This window comes from Lampetra planeri, chromosome 57 (genome assembly GCF_965212315.1).
Source record: "Lampetra planeri chromosome 57, kcLamPlan1.2.h2, whole genome shotgun sequence".
Classification (NCBI taxonomy): domain Eukaryota; kingdom Metazoa; phylum Chordata; class Hyperoartia; order Petromyzontiformes; family Petromyzontidae; genus Lampetra; species Lampetra planeri.
Genome location: NC_136163.1, coordinates 599,687 through 618,198, shown reverse-complemented (window position 1 = coordinate 618,198; position 18,512 = coordinate 599,687). Strand labels below are relative to the sequence as shown.

Genomic DNA, 18,512 nt, shown 5'->3' with positions numbered 1-18,512 from the left:
CACCGCTACACCACCGCCACACCACCGCTACACCACCACTACCCCACCACTACACCACCACTACACCACCACACCACCGCCACACCACCGCTACACCACCGCTACACCACCACTACACCACCACTACACCACCACTACACCGCCACACCACCGCTACACCACCGCCACACCACCGCTACACCACCGCCACACCACCGCTACACCACCGCCACACCACCACTACACCACCACTACACCACTACACCACCGCCACACCACCGCTACACCACTGCCACACCACCACTACACCACCACTACACCGCTACACCACCGCCACACCACCGCTACACCACCGCTACACCACCGCTACACCACCACTACACCGCCACACCACCGCTACACCACCGCTACACCACCACTACACCACCACTACACCACTACACCGCCACACCACCGCCACACCACCGCCACACCACCACTACACCACCACTACACCACTACACCGCCACACCACCGCCACACCACCGCCACACCACTGCTACCCCACCACTACACCACTACTACACCACCGCTACACCACCACTACACCACCACTACACAACCACACCACCACAGCACCACCACAGCACCACCACAGCACCACCACAGCACCACCACTACACCACCACACCACCACCGCTACACCACCGCTACACCACCACTACACCACCGCTACACCACCGCTACACCACCACTACACCATCGCGACACCACCACTACACCACCACTACACCACCACTACACCACCACACCACTGCCACTACACCACCACTACACCATCACGACACCACCACACCACCACTACACCACCACACCACCGCCACACCACCGCTACACCACCACTACACCACCACTACACCGCTACACCACCGCCACACCACCGCTACACCACCACTACCCCACCACTACACCACCACACCACCGCCACACCACCGCTACACCACCGCTACACCACCACTACACCACCACTACACCACCACTACACCGCCACACCACCGCTACACCACCGCCACACCACCACTACACCACCACTACACCACCACACCACCGCCATACCACCGCTACACCACCGCCACACCACCACTACACCACCACTACACCACTACACCACCGCCACACCACCGCTACACCACTGCCACACCACCACTACACCACCACTACACCGCTACACCGCTACACCACCGCCACACCACCGCTACACCACCGCTACACCACCGCTACACCACCGCTACACCACCACTTCACCGCCACACCACCGCTACACCACCGCCACACCACCACTACACCACCACTACACCACTACACCGCCACACCACCGCCACACCACCGCCACACCACCACTACACCACCACTACACCACTACACCGCCACACCACCGCCACACCACCGCCACACCACTGCTACCCCACCACTACACCACTACTACACCACCGCTACACCACCACTACACCACCACTACACAACCACACCACCACAGCACCACCACAGCACCACCACAGCACCACCACAGCACCGCCACAGCACCACCACTACACCACCACTACACCACCACACCACCACCACTACACCACCGCTACACCATCACGACACCACCACTACACCACCGCTACACCACCGCTACACCACCACTACACCATCGCGACACCACCACTACACCACCACTACACCACCACACCACTGCCACTACACCACCACTACACCATCACGACACCACCACACCACCACTACACCACCACACCACCGCCACACCACCGCTACACCACCACTACACCACCACTACACCGCTACACCACCGCCACACCACCGCTACACCACCACTACCCCACCACTACACCGGCACACCACCGCCACACCACCGCTACACCACCGCTACACCACCACTACACCACCACTACACCACCACTACACCGCCACACCACCGCTACACCACCGCCACACCACCACTACACCACCACACCACCGCCATACCACCGCTACACCACCGCCACACCACCACTACACCACCACTACACCACTACACCACCGCCACACCACCGCTACACCACTGCCACACCACCACTACACCACCACTACACCGCTACACCACCGCCACACCACCGCTACACCACCGCTACACCACCGCTACACCACCGCTACACCACCACTTCACCGCCACACCACCGCTACACCACCGCCACACCACCACTACACCACCACTACACCACTACACCGCCACACCACCGCCACACCACCACCACACCACTGCTACCCCACCACTACACCTCCACTACACCACTACACCACCACTACACCACCACTACACCACCACAGCACCATGGCCACACCACCGCTACACCACCGCTACACCACCACTACACCACCACAGCACCACCACAGCACCACCACTACACCACATTTACACCACTACACCGTCACACCACCGCCACACCACCGCCACACCACTGCTACCCCACCACTACACCACCACTACACCACTACACCACCACTACACCACCACTACACCACCACAGCACCACCGCTACACCACCACTAGACCTCTACACCACCGCCACACCACCACCACACTACCACCACACTACCGCTTCACCACCGCTACACCACCGCCACACCATCGCCACACCACCGCCACACCACCGCTACACCACCACTACACCACCACTACACCACCACACAACCACAGCACCACCACAGCACCACCACAGCACCACCACAGCACCACCACAGCACCACCACAGCACCACCACTACACCACCACTACACCATCATGACACCACCACTACACCACCACTACACCACCACACCACCACCACTACACCACCGCTACACCATCACGACACCACCACTACACCACCGCTACACCACCTCTACACCACCACTACACCACCACTACACCACCACACCACTGCCACTACACCACCACTACACCATCACGACACCACCACTACACCACCACTACACCACCACACCACCGCCACACCACCGCTACACCACCACTACACCACCACTACACCGCTACACCACCGCCACACCACCGCTACACCACCGCCACACCACCACTACACCACCACTACACCACTACACCGCCACACCACCGCCACACCACCACCACACCACTGCTACCCCACCACTACACCTCCACTACACCACTACAACACCACTACACCACCACTACACCACCACAGCACCATGGCCACACCACCGCTACACCACCGCTACACCACCACTACACCACCACAGCACCACCACAGCACCACCACTACACCACATTTACACCACTACACCGTCACACCACCGCCACACCACCGCCACACCACTGCTACCCCACCACTACACCACCACTACACCACTACACCACCACTACACCACCACTACACCACCACAGCACCACCGCTACACCACCACTAGACCTCTACACCACCGCCACACCACCACCACACTACCACCACACTACCGCTTCACCACCGCTACACCACCGCCACACCATCGCCACACCACCGCCACACCACCGCTACACCACCACTACACCACCACTACACCACCACACAACCACAGCACCACCACAGCACCACCACAGCACCACCACAGCACCACCACAGCACCACCACAGCACCACCACTACACCACCACTACACCATCATGACACCACCACTACACCACCACTACACCACCACACCACCACCACTACACCACCGCTACACCATCACGACACCACCACTACACCACCGCTACACCACCTCTACACCACCACTACACCACCACTACACCACCACACCACTGCCACTACACCACCACTACACCATCACGACACCACCACTACACCACCACTACACCACCACACCACCGCCACACCACCGCTACACCACCACTACACCACCACTACACCGCTACACCACCGCCACACCACCGCTATACCACCACTACCCCACCACTACACCACCACTACACCACCACACCACCGCCACACCACCGCTACACCACCGCTACACCACCACTACACCACCACTACACCACCACACCACCGCCACACCACCGCCACACCACTGCTACCCCACCACTACACCACTACTACACCACCGCTACACCACCACTACACCACCACTACACAACCACACCACCACAGCACCACCACAGCATCACCACAGCACCACCACAGCACCGCCACAGCACCACCACTACACCACCACTACACCACCACACCACCACCACTACACCACCGCTACACCATCACGACACCACCACTACACCACCGCTACACCACCGCTACACCACCACTACACCATCGCGACACCACCACTACACCACCACTACACCACCACACCACTGCCACTACACCACCACTACACCATCACGACACCACCACTACACCACCACACCACCGCCACACCACCGCTACACCACCACTACACCACCACTACACCGCTACACCACCGCCACACCACCGCTACACCACCACTACCCCACCACTACACCGCCACACCACCGCCACACCACCGCTACACCACCGCTACACCACCACTACACCACCACTACACCACCACTACACCGCCACACCACCGCTACACCACCGCCACACCACCACTACACCACCACTACACCACCACACCACCGCCATACCACCGCTACACCACCGCCACACCACCACTACACCACCACTACACCACTACACCACCGCCACACCACCGCTACACCACTGCCACACCACCACTACACCACCACTACACCGCTACACCACCGCCACACCACCGCTACACCACCGCTACACCACCGCTACACCACCGCTACACCACCACTTCACCGCCACACCACCGCTACACCACCGCCACACCACCACTACACCACCACTACACCACTACACCGCCACACCACCGCCACACCACCACCACACCACTGCTACCCCACCACTACACCTCCACTACACCACTACACCACCACTACACCACCACTACACCACCACAGCACCATGGCCACACCACCGCTACACCACCGCTACACCACCACTACACCACCACAGCACCACCACAGCACCACCACTACACCACATCTACACCACTACACCGTCACACCACCGCCACACCACCGCCACACCACTGCTACCCCACCACTACACCACCACTACACCACTACACCACCACTACACCACCACTACACCACCACAGCACCACCGCTACACCACCACTAGACCTCTACACCACCGCCACACCACCACCACACTACCACCACACTACCGCTTCACCACCGCTACACCACCGCCACACCATCGCCACACCACCGCCACACCACCGCTACACCACCACTACACCACCACTACACCACCACACAACCACAGCACCACCACAGCACCACCACAGCACCACCACAGCACCACCACAGCACCACCACAGCACCACCACTACACCACCACTACACCATCATGACACCACCACTACACCACCACACAACCACCACTACACCACCGCTACACCATCACGACACCACCACTACACCACCGCTACACCACCTCTACACCACCACTACACCACCACTACACCACCACACCACTGCCACTACACCACCACTACACCATCACGACACCACCACTACACCACCACTACACCACCACACCACCGCCACACCACCGCTACACCACCACTACACCACCACTACACCGCTACACCACCGCCACACCACCGCTATACCACCACTACCCCACCACTACACCACCACTACACCACCACACCACCGCCACACCACCGCTACACCACCGCTACACCACCACTACACCACCACTACACCACCACTACACCGCCACACCACCGCTACACCACCGCCACACCACCGCTACACCACCGCTACACCACCGCTACACCACCGCTACACCACCACTACACCACCACACCACCGCCACACCACCGCTACACCACCACTACACCACTACACCACCGCCACACCACCGCTACTCCACTGCCACACCACCACTACACCACCACTACACCGCTACACCACCGCCACACCACCGCCACACCACCGCTACACCACCGCTACACCACCACTACACCGCCACACCACCGCTACACCACCGCCACACCACCACTACACCACCACACCACCGCCACACCACCGCTACACCACCGCCACACCACCACTACACCACCACTACACCACCACTACACCACCGCCACACCACCGCTACACCACCACGACACCACCACTACACCGCTACACCACCGCCACACCACCGCTACACCACCACTACCCCACCACTACACCACCACTACACCACCACACCACCGCCACACCACCGCTACACCACCGCTACACCACCACTACACCACCACTACACCGCCACACCACCGCTACACCACCGCCACACCACCACTACACTACCACTACACCACCACACCACCGCCACACCACCGCTACACCACCGCCACACCACCACTACACCACCACTACACCACTACACCACCGCCACACCACCGCTACACCACTGCCACACCACCACTACACCACCACTACACCGCTACACCACCGCCACACCACCGCTACACCACCGCTACACCACCGCTACACCACCACTACACCGCCACACCACCGCTACACCACCGGCACACCACCACTACACCACCATTACACCGCCACACCACCGCCACACCACCGCCACACCACTGCTACCCCACCACTACACCACCACTACACCACTACACCACCACTACACCACCACTACACCACCACAGCACCATGGCCACACCACCGCTACACCACCGCTACACCACCACTACACCACCACAGCACCACCACAGCACCACCACTACACCGCCACACCACCGCCACACCACTGCTACCCCACCGCTACACCACCACTACACCACCACTACACCACCACAGCACCACCGCTACACCACCACTAGACCTCTACACCACCGCCACACCACCACCACACTACCACCACACTACCGCCACACCACCGCCACACCACCGCCACACCACCGCTACACCACCGCTACACCACCGCTACACCACCACTACACCACCACTACACCACCACACCACCACAGCACCACCACAGCACCACCACTACACCACCACTACACCATCACGACACCACCACTACACCACCACACCACCACCACTACACCACCGCTACACCACCACTACACCACCACTACACCACCACTACACCGCCACACCACCGCTACACCACCGCCACACCACCACCACACCACCACTACACCACTACACCACCACCACACCACCGCTACACCACCGCCACACCACCACTACACCACCACTACACCACTACACCACCGCCACACCACCGCTACACCACTGCCACACCACCACTACACCACCACTACACCGCTACACCACCGCCACACCACCGCTACACCACCGCTACACCACCGCTACACCACCGCTACACCACCGCCACACCACCACTACACCACCACTACACCACCACACCACCGCCACACCACCGCTACACCACCGCCACACCACCACTACACCACCACTACACCACCACTACACCACTACACCACCGCCACACCACCGCTACACCACCACTACACCACCACTACACCACCACTACACCGCCACACCACCGCCACACCACTGCTACACCACCACTACACCACCATTACACCACCACAGCACCACCACTACACCACCACTACACCGCCACACCACCACCACACCACCGCTACACCACCGCCACACCACGGCTACCCCACCACTACACCACCACTACACCACTACACCACCACTACACCACCACTACACCACCACAGCACCACCACTACACCACCACTACACCACCACAGCACCACCGCTACACCACCACTCGACCTCTACACCACCGCCACACCACCGCCACACCACCGCCACACCACCGCCACACCACCGCTACACCACCACAGCACCACTACAACACCACAGCACCACCGCTATACCACCACTACACCACCACTACACCACCACTACACCACCACAGCACCACCACTACACCACCACTACACCACCACAGCACCACCGCTACACCACCACTCGACCTCTACACCACCGCCACACCACCGCCACACCACCGCCACACCACCGCCACACCACCGCTACACCACCACAGCACCACTACAACACCACAGCACCACCGCTATACCACCGCTACACCACCGCCACACCACCGCTACACCATCACTACACCACCGCTACACCACCACTACACCACCACTACACCATCACGACACCACCACTACACCACCGCTACACCACCGCTACCCCACCACTACACCACTGCTACACCACCACTACACCATCACGACACCACCACTACACCACCACTACACCACCACGACACCACCACTACACCACCGCTACACCACCGCTACACCATCACGACACCACCGCTACACCACCACTTGACCACCACTACACCATCACGACACCACCGCTACACCACCTCTACACCACTACACCACCACTACACCACCACTACACCACCACTAACCACGACACCACCACTACACCACTACACCACCACTACACCACCGCGACACCACCGCCACACCACCACTACACCACCACTACACCGCTACACCACCGCTACACCACTTGCACAGGCGTGTGCTGTACGACGCCACGGTCTCTCCTCCACGTCTCTGTTCTGGTCTTCGTAGGTGCTCGCTAACAGCACTTTCCCCAACAGTCTGTTAAAGGCTACATGGGAGATCTTTGTCTCTGTTTGTCCGTGTGTGTACACGTGGGTTCGTGTGTAGGTGCGCGTGGTGATCTCGGCCGAGGTGCCGCTGTCGCTGCTATTTGCAAGTGAGCCGGACGCATCGATGGATCGTGAGCTCATGGATGAGCTGGGCATCGCTGAGGTGGGGGGTGGTGCACGTGCGTGTGTGTAGAGGTTAGGTCATGTAGCCCGGATGCCCAGGCACCGCATGCCTAAACAGCTTTTTGGCCGGATAGAGGGGGCTAAATGGGCATGGCGCAGGCTAGAGAAGAGATGGAGTGATGTGGTACAGGAGGATGTGGAGCTGAGTGGACTTGCCACTGACTGCTACCAGCGATGTCAAGATCGGCCTCTATGGAGGAGACTCAACAACAACTTAGGTTAGAAGAGCGACACTCACAACAACGAGCAGAGCGCCGGGTGGCTAAAACACAGCAAGTTGGTACAGTAGGGGGCACAGGTGGTGCATTATTCACGTGGCCTTAACATGCACATAGCCTGGCACAAGCGCTGTGGTGACGTCACCGCCACTTAGTGGCGAATGGCAGTTGTTGTTGTTATTGGATGTTTGCTCGCTAACAGCATTTAACCCTAAAGTCTGTTAAGGCTATACGGGGCATCTTTGTCTTTGTGTGTGTGAAGCAGTCGTGCAGCGGTTAGCGCACTGCACTACGGACCCGGCTAACCGGGTTCGATTCCCGCCCACGGCCAACACTCGTAACAAATACTTTAACCGGCCCACGTGTGTGTATACTTGTGTGTGTTTGCGTGTGTGTGTACCTGTGCGTACGTGTAACTGCCAACACGCGTGCGTTCCCCCTGCCCCCCCTCGTAGGCCTCTGCGGCGTCTCTCTCCGTGTTTGGGGGACAAGAGGAGACATTTGCATTTGCACGAACCACCTCGCGTCTCACGGAGATGCACACCCACGCCTACTGGAGTGGAGCCGCCAACACCACCACCAGTGCCAACACCTCTACCGCCACCACCATTACAGACAACCGCACCACCACCACCGGTGCCAAAACCACTACCACCACTATTACAGACACCACCACCGCCACCACCAATACAGACACCGCCACCGCCGGTATGGGGCACAGCTGAGACCGGCTCCCAGCCCCCTCTCTGTGGGGGGCCATCTCAGCGAGCCCCCTTTACCGAACCCCTTGGCCAAGCCCCTAGGAGAGCGACTCGCATGGAGGGGAAGGTGGAGTGTGGGCGGGGGGCGGAGGGCGGGGGGTGGCACGGTGCGCTGGGTGGTGAAGAGCCACGGTGTTGGGGGGGGGGTTTGTGGAACAAGTTTAGACTTGAACCACCGTCCCCTTTGTGGGACCCGCACGCGATTCCAATCTTAGTTTTTGTGACTTCAGATCTTCTCGGGGCGTCACGAGACGTCGGGCTCTTACTTGCCACCGGCCCGCGGAAGGGGTCATTGCATAACTACATCCGAGATCCTGTCAAGCGGTGACCTCTGGGGGGGGGGGGGGGGGGGCAGGGCTCTCCCCCGCCCTGCAGCACGACGCTCGTGCGCGCTGCTGCAGTCAGGCCGTGTAGTGTTTGACTCGGGAGAGTGTAGCCCGTTTCAAGTTATCGAACCGATGTTTTAGTTATGATTTTCAGATCTGGAATTTAACCAACTTGAGTGAAAAATCGAACTGCATACAATTATCATAGTTATTGTTTCCAGCCAACGGTGAGCGGGCCAAGACCATCAACTCACAACGCTTGAGCAGCCTTTTTAATGACAACTCGGTCTACGTGTGAGTCTACGGGTCTCTATGCAAGTCTATGGATCCCTATGTGAATCTATGCAAGTCATTGCTGACCAGGCTGAGCCCATCAACACACGATGTATCCACTGTGGCTGTGCGAACGGAAACCCGGACCGGATCCCAGCATCTCAGCGGTGCCGGCTCTGCGTATATCTGACTATTTAAAGATCCCCTACATTTCCATATTCATAAGCTAGCTTCGCTGGAATTGGTAAGAAGGTGAGGCGTGGGTGAGAGGAGACCTCGGCAGGGACAAGGGTACGGAAAGAGTTGGTACACGGCGGCGTTTTAATGTCGTAAGTTTTGTCGGAGTTGAGATTTGTCGTAGCTCCGGGCGAATACGATAAGTTACGGACGTTGTAGGCGTCGTGGAGTTTACGAGGACCGGCCGTGACCCCATCGTAACCGGTAATTGCATTTCATAATTAATCACAAAAGTTATTGGCAACAACCACATTAATGCAGCGGAACCTCTCAGCGACGTTCATTGGTGCGACGAAACCGGTCGCTAAGGGATTTGGTCGTTAAGCTCGTCGAGGAAATGCACGCGAGAGGTTTCATTCGTTCCGATAGTATCGAAAGTTACCATTTAATCACCCAATAATATTTAAACAATGGATATGAATACGTAAAGATACTAACAACAATATAAACATATTTGTTTTTTTCGGTAAAGTAGATATTGATTAAATAAGTAAATAAAAATCTATATTATTTTTATTCACATTTTCTAATTAATATTTTCTACCTACGTGACTTTACTAAAAGAACCAAAGAATATGAATTCCTGCAGTCACGAAAGTTTTACGTAAAAATGTAACAATATAAACACATTCAAAGAAACATGGTTAATCAACGTATTCATTAATATTGACCGTACCTACAACAGCCCGTTAATAGGGGAATGGTCGAACACATTTGGCTCTCTCGAGGCTGTCGTTAAGCGATTCGTCGTTAACAGGGGCGCTCGTGAAGAGGGCTTCTCCTGTGACAACAACAATAGCAGTGCGCACACGGAGTGATGATGTCACGCCGGACATACTGCACGGGGGGAAGGGGGGGGTCTTCCCTGACAGCCGATTGGCTCTTACGCGAGCGACACGAGTCACGATCTCGCTACGACCCCCCGGCCGTCGGACTTGAGACCCCCGTCGCCACGTAGCCCACGGCGCCAGGCGACGGATCGTGAGGGACCCCTCCGGGGCCGTGCGGCTTGGCCGCCGGGCCTGGCACGCTTCTCGCCTCGGTTCCGAATTTTCGTCACGAGGTCGAACATTTCCGAGCTCGGCGTTCGCGCGGAGGTCGACTGAATGTATTTCAAGTGCACAACTTTGTAAATTATAGCTATCCGCGCGTCCTCGCAATTAAAACTATTATTTGCTGGCAGTGCGTTGGCGCCCCCCGTCGTGTGTGCGGCGTCTCGCGTGGTCCCCAGCCGGTATCCACGCCCGTGTCTCCACTCCGCCTCCATGTGCCATCACGAAGGGCCATTTTCCCGAAACGTCGCCGTTTTTAACACGGTGGGTTACTGAGGAACGCGTTGGGCGATGCACTCTCCCGTCCTCTCTGCCGTGGTTGACCCCCGTGGTTGACCCTCGTGGTGGACCGCAGTGGTTGACCGGTGTTTAACCGCTGTCGTTGACCGTCGTGGTTGTAATGCTTAATGACTTCATCCAGCAGTTATAGACCACGGATGATGGTAGTAATGTTAAACTGCTTAAGCAGTGGATAGACCATGGGTGATGATGGTGTTAATGCAAAAGTACTTTATCCAGCAGTGGATAGCCCACGGGTGGTGGATGGTGAGCGAGCAGTTCCCACTGAGAAACCTGGTCACCCCGACCGCTCCCGTCTCTGTCCACCAGGGGTCACTCGGGGCTCTTCCCGTGATCCCGAGACGGACCTCCCAGAGGGGCTGGTGGATGGGGAGGGGTCCATTAATCCCCGGCTGTGCCACGCTTCCCAGGGGTTCAAGGGGCTTCAGGGACCACTACGGAACGTCCATGGGCTCCACAGACCCCAGGAGGTTCAATAATTATTCAGGTACCTTGACAGCCTCCAGGATCTCAAGTGGCTCGAATGGGCTTTAGGGATCTTCAGGGGGCTCCAGGGACCTCCGGCGACCTTCATGGGCTTCAGAGACCTCCAGGAACCTGCAGGGGTTTCAGAGACCTACAAGAGCTCTCAGGTCTGGGATCTCCAGAGACCTACAAGAGGTCTGGGATCTCCAGAGACCTACAATAGATCTGGGATCTCCAGAGACCTACAAGAGGTCTCAGGTCTGGGACCTCCAGAGACCTACAAGAGGTCTGGGATCTCCAGAGACCTACAAGAGGTCTCAGGTCTGGGATCTCCAGAGACCTACAATAGATCTGGGATCTCCAGAGACCTACAAGATGTCTCAGGTCTGGGACCTCCAGAGACCTACAAGAGGTCTGGGATCTCCAGAGACCTACAAGAGGTCTCAGGTCTGGGATCCCCAGAGACCTACAAGAGGTCTGGGATCTCCAGAGACCTACAGGAGCTCTAAGGTCTGGGATCTCCAGGAATCCCAAGGGGCTCCAGAGACCCCCAAGAGGCCCTAGGGACCTCCAAGGACCCCAAGGGGCTCCAGAGACCTTCGTAGGTTCTGGGAACCGCAAGGGACTCCAGAGAGCTCCAGAGGCTCCGTTGCACCTTGACGCGAGGCAATTGTGTTCCCGTGGCTGTGGGGAGGGGCGGGGCTGTGGGGAGGGGCGGGGCTGTGGGGGATGGGCGGGTCCACCAGTGATTGGCGGAGACGGGGTCCGCCCTTCACGCCGGGGTTGTAAACAAGGGCAGGGACCCCGGGAAGGGTGGGGGCCTGTAGGAGGGAGGGTGGGGGCCTTTAGGAGGGAGGGTGGGGGCCTGTGGGAGGGAGGGTGGACGCCTGTGGGAGGGTGGGGGCCTGTGGGAGGGAGGGTGGGGGCCTGGGGGAGGGTGGGGGCCTGTGGGAGGGAGGGTGGGGGCCTGGGGGAGGGTGGGGGCCTGGGGGAGGGTGGGGGCCTGTGGGAGGGAGGGTGGGGGCCTGGGGGAGGGTGGGGGCCTGTGGGAGGGAGGGTGGGGGCCTGGGGGAGGGTGGGGGCCTGGGGGAGGGTGGGGGCCTGGGGGAGGGTGGGGGAAGAGCTGAACCCACCATCACCAACTCCTGGCACCCGATCCCTGGGGCGCAAATGTACCGCGGGCACAACGTGGTCCACTGCTCGCTTCAGAGTTCCTAAAGGGAATTGAGTCGCACGCGCGGCCTCGTTACGCGCGAGGCGATGGGGATGGTCGCGGGGGGCGGGGGGAGTGGGGGGGTTCAAAGCTTCAAGGGGGGGCCAGGAGGGTCAAAGGTTTTGGGGCATCAGAGAGTTAAACATACACAGGGAGAGGTCACAGACGGGACGAGCTGGCCCTCACTAGCCACTAGTACTCGCCCTACTAACTAGCCACTAGTACTCGCCCTACTAACTAGCCAGTAGTACTCGCCCTACTAACTAGCCACTAGTACTCGCCCTACTAACTAGCCACTAGTACTAGCCCTACTAACTAGCCACTAGTACTAGCCCTACTAACTAGCCAGTAGTACTCGCCCTACTAATTAGCCACTAGTACTAGCCCTACAAACTAGCCAGTAGTACTCACCCTACTAACTCGCCAGTAGTACTCGCCCTACTAACTAGCCACTAGTACTCGCCCTACTAACTAGCCACTAGTACTCGCCCTACTAACTAGCCAGTAGTACTCGCCCTACTAATTAGCCACTAGTACTAGCCCTACAAACTAGCCAGTAGTACTCACCCTACTAACTCGCCAGTAGTACTCGCCCTACAAACTAGCCAGTAGTACTCACCCTACTAACTCGCCAGTAGTACTCGCCCTACAAACTAGCCAGTAGTACTCGCCCTACTAACTAGCCACTAGTACTCGCCCTACTAACTAGCCAGCAGTACTCGCCCTACTAACTAGCCACTAGTACTCGCCCTACTAACTAGCCACTAGTACTCGCCCTACTAACTAGCCACTAGTACTCGCCCTACTAACTAGCCACTAGTACTATCCCTACTAACTAGCCACTAGTACTAGCCCTACTAACTCGCCACTGGTACTAGCCCTACTAACTAGTCACTAATACTAGCCCTCCTAACGAGCCACTAGCCCTACTAACTAGCCACTAGTACTAGCCCTACTAACTCGCCACTGGTACTAGCCCTATTAACTAGCCACTAGTACTCGCCCTACTAACTAGCCACTAGTACTAGCCCCACTAACTAGCCACTAGTACTAGCCCTACTAACTAGCCACTAGTACTCGCCCTACTAACTAGCCACTAGCCCTACTAACTATCCACTAGTACTAGCCCTACTAACTAGTCACTAATACTAGCCCTCCTAACGAGCCACTAGCCCTACTAACTAGCCACTAGTACTAACCCTACTAACTAGCCACTAGTACTAGCCCTACTAACTCGCCACTAGTACTAACCCTACTAACTAGCCACTAGTACTAGCCCTACTAACTAGCCACTAGTACTCGCCCTACTAACTAGCCACTAGTACTAGCCCTACTAACTAGCCAGTAGTACTCGCCCTACTAACTAGCCACTAGTACTAGCCCTACTAACTAGCCACTAGCCCTACTAACTAGCCACTAGTATTAGCCCTACTAACTAGCCACTAGCCCTACTAACTAGCCACTAGTACTCACCCTACTAACTAGCCAGTAGTACTAGCCCTACTAACTCGCCACTAGTACTCGCCCTACTAACTAGCCAGTAGTACTCGCCACTAGCCCTACTAACCAGCCAGTAGTACTCGCCCTACTAACTAGCCACTAGTACTCTAACTCGCCAACGCTCTCCGCTCTCACCACTTCACAGGCGCCGTGCGGACCTCTCCTACTCAGGCGTCGAGTGCTCGGGCAATGTCTCAATTCTGCCTCCACCTACGACACACAAGTCGTTGGTATTCCGTTGACACATCCCATCAGCCCAGCAGGCCTCTTCTGCCGGCGACCCGTGGGTCCTGCTCGCACGGTTCCCCAGCGCTGATCGACAGCTCCAGGGACTCGTCTCCTCTCCCGGCCTCCACACACCCGACGTGCTCAGAGTTCAAACCCAGTTGCTCGTCCCCCGCTCACCCCGATAACCTCCCCCCCCCCTAAATTTTCGGGCCCGTGAGAAATTCCCGCGATCTCGCTGCACGCAGTGGGGAAGAGGCCGTCGCGTGCCCGAACCCCCCTGACCTGGGTCCCCTGGGTTCGACTCATCCCGATGCTCCCTCCCCCTCCCCCTCTTCCTCGAGAGGCAGCATCGCAGACTCGTGGCAGCACCCTCCTTGGCAACGAGTGCCGAGACTCGCAGTAAGCCGACAATTGCGATTCCTTCGCGAATCTGTTACCCTGCACGCAAATAATTAAACGTAATTTCGCACACTTCCCCATCAGCCGCGTGATTTCAGCAGAATTGCTGATGAGACACCAACATTCGAAACCTGTCCTTGCCGATACACAATCTGCCTGTTCACCAGCAGCCACGAGAGAGGCGCCACAACCGCCAAGCAGTGAACTAGAGAGTCGCGAGGCGGGTCGTGGTCGCGGGTTTCGCACTTTGACTCGCCCCCAGGATTGGCTGATGCGACGCGGGGGGTTGTTTGGCCACGAATCCCATTCGTGAGGTTTTCTTTTTACTTCGTGGTGAGTCCATGCGAGTCTTTGTGTCGTGTCTGCGTAACCTCCGCGTCACGCTGTTGTACACCAATGGGGCTCGAAGTAAACCCCCATCGGTTTCTATGGACGTCTACGCGTCTCTTTGTGAGTCTATGAGTCGCCTAATTCATGACTCAGAGTTTATCTTCGTGCGAGGTCTGTGGGTCTCTGTGTGAGTCATCGGGTCTCTATGTAAATTTAGATATCTCCAATTATATCGGTTTCTTTGCAATCCTTCCATCTCCGTGTGGGCCAATGAGTCGATATCTAAATCCATGTCTATGGAAATGCATGGGTCTCTATATAAATCCATGGGTTAGTATGTGAGGCTATGGATCTCGATGTGAGTCTATGGGTCTGTGGAAATCCATTGGTTGATATGTAATCCAGGTGTCACTATGGGAGTCTGTGTGCATCTATATAACCCATGTTCGCTACATGTCTGTGGGTCTATTTAAATCCATGGATCTCTATATGAGTCTGTAGGTCACTGTGTCAGACGAGTCTCGAGACTCGCTCTCAGCAGGAGGGTCCTGACACACGGAGATGTTTGGCCTTGAATCTCGTCAGCACTGAGAGTTTGGTTCAGGTTCAGAGAAGACACCGGAGAACTCCCCACGCCACCGCTGCTGCTCACGAGGGGGGAGACACTTGAAGTTCCGCTACATCGACGGGTTCGCGAACCCACTTGCTGTACTGCCACCTGTATATTGCCACCACCTCACACACAGAACAAGGGGCTTTTGAGTTTCACAAAATCTCCGTGTGATCCACCAACCCTGGGCTGGATCGCATGATCACCGCCACCATCACCAAAACAAGGACACCCCCCCCCCCCCGTACCGCCGGCGTCGCCCTCAGGCTGTAGGCGCAAGTGCTGCGAGCGAGCACGCTCGCAGCACTTGCGCCTAAAGAGCAGCACGGCACACGCGGTGCATGGAGGTAGCTAACACCACCCCCGGCCGGCCGCATTTGTCTCCCCAGGGGGGTGTGGCGGTGTGGATGAAGACACACTGCACCTGGGGGGTCATTTAGGGCTGTGTCGACTTAGAGGAAGCCCCGCAAAAACCCATTGGCATATTCGCCACTGATGTTAGTCGTGAGCGAGAATTGCAGCAATCGGGATTGTTGGCATTAATTCATTAATTAACCACAGACTTGACACAGCAGGCGCACGCACACACAAAGACCCCCCCCGTATCGCCTTGACAGGCGCGTGCTGCAAGCGCTGTCGTGAAGGCCGGCACTGTGGCCCACGAGGGGGTGGGGTTTGCCAGCACCACGCCCGGCCGCCTTTGCCTCCCCAGCGTCGATGTTTGACACACCGCACCAGCTTCTCATTTGAGGCCGAGTGGACCTAGGCGGCCGCGGATTGGGGGGGGGGGAGAGGTGCAGGACTTGTTCAGTCGATCGTCACCGGTTTTGGGGTGGCCGTGAGCGGGGGAATCGAATTAGGGTGACCGGTATTCGTGAGCGCGGCGCGCTAACCGTTGCGCCACCGCTCCTCACACCACCCAGTCTGGGCAGGCGGACACGAGCCGGAAAGCTTCAGCTTCCGCTCGCTCACTGCCCAGTTTCCGGACTTTTCGGTCGGAAAATGATGACTCCGGTTTTCCGCACCGTGCCGGCACGAAAGCAGCACTCACGTGCTCGCAGTGGAGAATCATCGCGGAGCGGCAAGCCAAGGAACGGAACGCCCCCGACAGGAGATGGAGCGATGGAATGTAGCTCGTGTGCAGGTGCTAAGTTGTTTTCACCGAAGATTGATGATCACTGCTGATGACTGACGATCGTTGTGATTGTTACTGTTCTATTTGTTACGCGTCCGAGAGCACATAACACTGTGGAGATGGAGCAGTAAAACATGACAGCTCGCGTGGATTGTGGGAGACGGCTTTGGGAGGCTTTCATCCATCAGTGGATAGAGCACGGCTGATGACAACTCACGCCCCACGCCACTTAACTGCGCTCTTAAGGGACCCACACGGAGTGCGAGTTGCGTTGAGCCGTGGGCTCCCATCGCGTGTGGGATGGAGCGCGCTTGCCAACACAATTAGTAAGCCGGCGGCAAGTGTTTAACACGAGGTTTCCACTGTTCTGGGTCTCATTAGCAGTAGAGTCAGACTTGCCAGACAGAGAGATGCAGCTGGCTGGATTAGTGATGATGATGAGACCCAGAAAGTGGAAACCGGTTCTCGCTTGAACCGGTGCTGGGTGACACGGAGCTCAGCTCTGCCTCGACTCGTGACGGTGACGGTGATGGGCAAAGGGCAGTAGTGGGGGGGGGGGCAGCAGTGTGGGGGGG

At 57.9% G+C, this 18,512-nt stretch overlaps 1 protein-coding gene across 2 annotated transcripts in view; it reads left to right on the top strand.

The window, feature by feature from the left end:
- Positions 1-11,887, top strand: part of AFG1L (AFG1 like ATPase) — a 37,095-nt gene extending 25,208 nt beyond the window's left edge. For both annotated transcript variants that reach the window (XM_078618365.1, XM_078618364.1), the window contains 2 exons: positions 8,766-8,870; positions 9,564-11,887. In XM_078618365.1, the coding sequence (XP_078474491.1) occupies positions 8,766-8,870; positions 9,564-9,833 (375 nt within the window). In that variant the 3' untranslated portion in view covers positions 9,834-11,887. The remainder of the gene's footprint in view (positions 1-8,765; positions 8,871-9,563) is intronic.
- The last annotated feature ends 6,625 nt before the right edge of the window (positions 11,888-18,512 follow it).